The sequence below is a fragment of the Benincasa hispida genome, chromosome 9 (genome assembly GCF_027475165.1).
Source record: "Benincasa hispida cultivar pf3 chromosome 9, pf3_genome.v1.1, whole genome shotgun sequence".
Lineage (NCBI taxonomy): Eukaryota > Viridiplantae > Streptophyta > Magnoliopsida > Cucurbitales > Cucurbitaceae > Benincasa > Benincasa hispida.
The window spans coordinates 41,275,880-41,280,639 of record NC_143486.1 but is presented as its reverse complement, the minus strand read 5'-3'; the positions used below and the strand labels follow the sequence as shown (position 1 = coordinate 41,280,639).

Here is a 4,760-nt window from a genome sequence, read left to right as displayed (position 1 = left end):
GACAAGAGAATTCATCAACAAGCAGAAGACTTTCAAGAAATAATTTTTTTTTTTGGAATCTTGTGCGAATAGAGACATAGTGTTTTTGAGTTTACCCTTTATGCATCATCAACCCTAATTTTAATAAAATGAGCTGATGTGTGATTAGCCAAAATTTCAATTAAAAACCAAATGGGTTTAAAAATTTTCAAATATAATATCTTTTAAAAGTGAAATTTTATCAAACAAATATACTAATGTCTACCTTTAATTTCATAAAAACCATTTGATCTCCCTACCATATAATATTGTTAAAAAAAAAAAAAAAAAGAAAAATCATGACAAAACCCATAAAACAAAAAGAGTTTTTTAAATTCATAAACCACGAGAATCAGAATAACAATGAATTTTTGGTGGCCCATGTAATTTTTTATTTTTTATTTCATCAGAAATCAGAATCAGAATCTTTATGCCATGGAATAATTATAAAGATCATTGCTATAATACTACTCTTGATTCCATCTCTCCCTAAACAAACGTGAAAGAATCAAAATTGGAATTTGCATCTTCATTAACTAATTAAATGTGTTACAAAATGAATGATGGGTTATTTTATTATTACTGATTTTTTTAGTAAGATAATATGAGGGCAAGGATTTGAATTTTCTATATGAAGAAATGAAAAGTATATATATTTTGAATGAAACATAACAAACAAAATTAATAAAAGTTTAATAGAAGGTAGTAAAGTGTAATTACATCAAGAAGTTACTCAGAAATACACCAAAAGATAATATAAGAATAAAGTGTAATTACATCAAGAAGTATTACACCAGAAGATAATATAAGAAAGTAGAATCACACACATAATTACAAAAATAATTCTAAGAAACAAGAGATGGACAAACAAATGAGACAAAAGTCATGGAAAACAGTATATTGAATTTGTTTTCAAGATTGATCAATGATGATCCATTCGAATGACGCATCGGATAGACTGTCCGTTGAGCATGTAGTCGAATGCCTTGTTGATTTCATTAAAGGGAACAGAGTGAGTGATGAATTTCTCCAATTCAAGCTCCTACATGATCAATTAATATAGATTAATTTAGAACAAGAGAGAAACTTTGAAAAGGAATTAATTAGTGATTGATACTAACCTTGTTCAAGTACTGCTCAACCACATTGGGAATGTCTGAGCGAGTTTTGTAGTTCCCAAAGAAGGTTCCCTTTAGAGTCTTCTCATTCAGGAAGTGCATTGGATGAGTCTTGAAGGAATCATCTTTGTTTGGGACACCAACAAGCACAGCAACACCCCAACCCTGATCCATTTATTCCATATATTATTATGTCAGAATTAGAGCATTATGTAATCTAATTTATATATGCTAATGAATGAAGAAAAAAAAAAATAAAAAATTACATCATGAACACATTCAAAGGCTGAGATCATTGCTTGGATGCTTCCTGTACATTCAACACTTCGGTCAACTCCTCCATTTGTCATCTCAGCAATCACCTGTATGTATGTGGAAATAATTCATCAATCATTATTACTTGTTCTTAATCAATTCATATAATTACCTGTTTAATTTTTTATTTTTTTTTTGTTTTTTTAAAAAAAACTAATGAATAAATTAATGAATGAATTATAATTACCTGTTGGACAGGTTTGTCATAATCCTTTGGATTCACAAACTCATTGACACCAAATTTTTTAGCTGTGGTTTAAAAATAAATAAGAGAAAATAAGCATATTGATTATCGAATATTGAACTGGAGGGGCATGCAGGAATTAATTAATTAATGATGAGTAATTTATACCTTCTTCAAATCGACTTGGATTGAGATCGACTCCAATGATCCTGGATGCCCCAGCAATTCTTGCACCCTCAGCAGCCTATAAATTAGAAGAAAGTGATGATTCTTAATATATAATTCAAAATCAACCACAGAGAGAGAAATTGAAATTGAAATTGAAAATATACTTACAGCAAGGCCAACAGCACCTAATCCAAATATAGCAATAGAGGATCCCTTAGTGGGCTTAGCAACATTCAGAGTGGCACCAAGACCAGTGGAAATGCCACAACTAAGAACACACACAATGTCAAGGGGGGCAGAAGGGTTGATTTTGGCCAAACATCCAACATGGACAACTGTGTATTCACTAAATGTCGAGGTTCCCACAAAGTGGTAAATTGGTTGTCCGTTTTTAGAGAATCGTGTGTTGTTGTCGCTGATCATCACTCCACGGTCAGTGTTGATTCGAAGGAGATCGCACATGTTGCTCTCTTCCGACTTACAATGACGGCATTCCCCACACTCCCCTGTGAACACTGGCAGTACATGGTCGCCTGCTTTCAGACTGGTCACCCCTTCCCCTACGCTCTCGACAACTCTGTTTTAATTTTTACAAACACAAGTAATTATAATTATATATATATTTAGTAATTCTAATAGAAAAATATTATACATATATATATATATATGTGTGTGTGTGTGTGTAACATACCCTCCAGCTTCATGCCCGAATATTCGAGGAAACAGAGGTGTTTGGCCCTGAAATGTACAAAAAAGATGCAATTTTGAGAAGACCCACAAAGTCAAATTGAAGTTTTTAGAATAAAGTGTTGAAATTAGACCTTGGCCTCCCAGAAGTAAACATCAGTGTGGCAAAGAGCAGTGAAGAGGATCTTGACACGGACTTCATTAGCTTGTGGTGGTGCCACTTCCACTTCCTCAATTACCAGTGGCTTTCCAGCCTCCCATGCCACTGCAGCTGTATAATCCAAAGCATAACAAACTAAATTATTAGAATTACATCCACCAATTAAATCTGATCATCAATCAAAATTAATCCATCCACCGCGAATAACTACATTTGAAATGGGGTTATGTACGAACCAACCTTTGCATTTGATGACTTGACCTGCGGTGCTTGACATCACTTCCACGAACAATTTTCAAACGCAACTTCTTGCTTCAAGCAAATCAATATGTTGATGAGATGAGTTTTGTGTTTGATTTTGTTATCAAATCTCTATTTATAATGCTCTGCCAAAATGCCGAAACACAACAACACCCCACATTTGGAGTATAATAATTGACAAATTGAATTTCTTTGTGGGCGATGTGGCTTTTTTTGGTGCCTTGGGTTCTTAATGATGTTCTCGAGAGTTGAAAAATAGCAACTTGGAGAAAAAAACACCAGAAAAAAAAAAAAAGACAACTTGGTGTGTAAGCATATAAACATGGAGGTGAGGAATCCAGATTCCAATAGTCTAAAAACCTTGAGCGTACACTTTTTATATATTAACCATATTAAAAAATTTGAGAATGAGTTGACTTTCTTAAGCCTCATCTTTGATTGAATTCTTTGGGCCAATTATATTTTTAAGTACAGCGATTCATGCTTTTTGAAGTTCATTTTACTTCAATCATAAGAGGTTTATATTTAAAATCTTTCTAATAAGCTCTTCCAGTTTCAAATTTATATATTATATCCTTGAGTGTCTAATGTGGTGTTTGGCTCACCAACATGAGTTGAGTAGAGTTGGTATAATATACCAACTCATTGTTTGGTCCACAAACTTTAAATGTTGATGGAGTTGAGTTGGTATATTTTACCAACTCACCCCAACACTCCCTTCTTCCAATATTTTTAATGACTTCACCCATTGACTACTGTCACATACGGGGAACTAACTCTAGGCTCTGATAACCACCTCCGATGAAAACTCCGAAGATGAAATCCGGGCTTCGACAACCACCTTTGATGACAGTTCCGACGATCAACTCAGGGCTTCGACAACCTTCGCGCGACCAACTTCGATAACCAATTTCGAGCTTTGGCAACTACCTCCATTGACTCAACTCCGACAACAAAATTCGATGACCAACTCCGACAACCACCTTCATAGGATCTGACAACCACCTCCGACTACAAACTCCGATGAAAAACACCTTCAATGACCACCTTTAAACAAGCAACTTCAACGACCTACTCGTGGCTTCAACAACTACCTTCGACGAAGAACTCCAACAAGCAACTCTAATACCACCTTCATGCGATTAACATTCGGGCTCTGACAACCACCTCCGACTACAATCTCCGACAAAAATCACATGATCAACTTCGACGACCACCTTAGATGTTAATACTTTATTTGAGACATCTATAGAACTACTGCCTTAGAGAAAATTATAAAGCCAACAAAAAAAAACTCCAACATACTCCCCATTTGGCTTATAATTTTTTTTTATAGGCAGAACAAAACAAACTACCATTCAACAATAAGTACATATGTCTTAAAGAAAGTCTTGACAAAAACAATAACATCAATAGAACAACACAAAACAAGCTAAAATATATCAGTGCTTAGAGCAAAAACACATCATAATCAGGAGTAGAAAATCAATTAGAAATTTCCAGAAAATCAATTAGAAATTTCCACCAAACCACAAACAGCTCCGCCTTTCTGGATGTAAAAAAAAAAAAACATCAACGTCGTTGTTGAGAAGAGGAAGCACCCACCTCCCAAGATAAAACAGATCGCGATCAGTAAAACCTTATCCGCTTCAGCCTTTTTCTCTTGAAGTTGGCACACCAAAGACTCCAGATCACGTGATGCAGTCGAAAGTAGCTGAAGAATACGACCACCAAACGAAAAAGCTATTAAATCTTGAGTTAAACCATCAAGATGGTAAGTAGTCGTGGTAGTATCCAGATCAGGAACATCAAGAACTTACACAAGTTTAGGACTGATGGAGAAAATACT

At 34.6% G+C, this 4,760-nt stretch overlaps 1 protein-coding gene across 1 annotated transcript; it reads right to left on the bottom strand.

Annotated features, from left to right (window-relative positions):
* Nucleotides 1-673: 673 nt before the first annotated feature.
* On the bottom strand, nucleotides 674-3,072 carry LOC120087196 (alcohol dehydrogenase 1-like). The gene is made up of 9 exons (XM_039044104.2): nucleotides 2,891-3,072; nucleotides 2,625-2,761; nucleotides 2,495-2,541; nucleotides 1,972-2,380; nucleotides 1,804-1,879; nucleotides 1,639-1,700; nucleotides 1,403-1,498; nucleotides 1,140-1,301; nucleotides 674-1,060 (listed from the first exon to the last, which is right to left on the bottom strand). Exons 1-9 carry the CDS (start codon nucleotides 2,925-2,927, stop codon nucleotides 941-943), a joined length of 1,146 nt encoding a protein of 381 aa, XP_038900032.1. The 5' UTR covers nucleotides 2,928-3,072; the 3' UTR covers nucleotides 674-940.
* Nucleotides 3,073-4,760: the final 1,688 nt, after the last annotated feature.

Excerpts from the sequence above, each read along its gene's own strand:
- LOC120087196 (XM_039044104.2), bottom strand. The coding sequence starts at position 2,927 with ATGTCAAGCACCGCAGGTCAAGTCATCAAATGCAAAG. Across the intron at positions 2,542-2,624 it reads TTTACTTCTGGGAGGCCAAG|GGCCAAACACCTCTGTTTCC; the intron begins GTCTAATTTCAA and ends TGTACATTTCAG. Across the intron at positions 1,302-1,402 it reads CCTTTGAATGTGTTCATGAT|GGTTGGGGTGTTGCTGTGCT; the intron begins GTAATTTTTTAT and ends TAAATGGATCAG.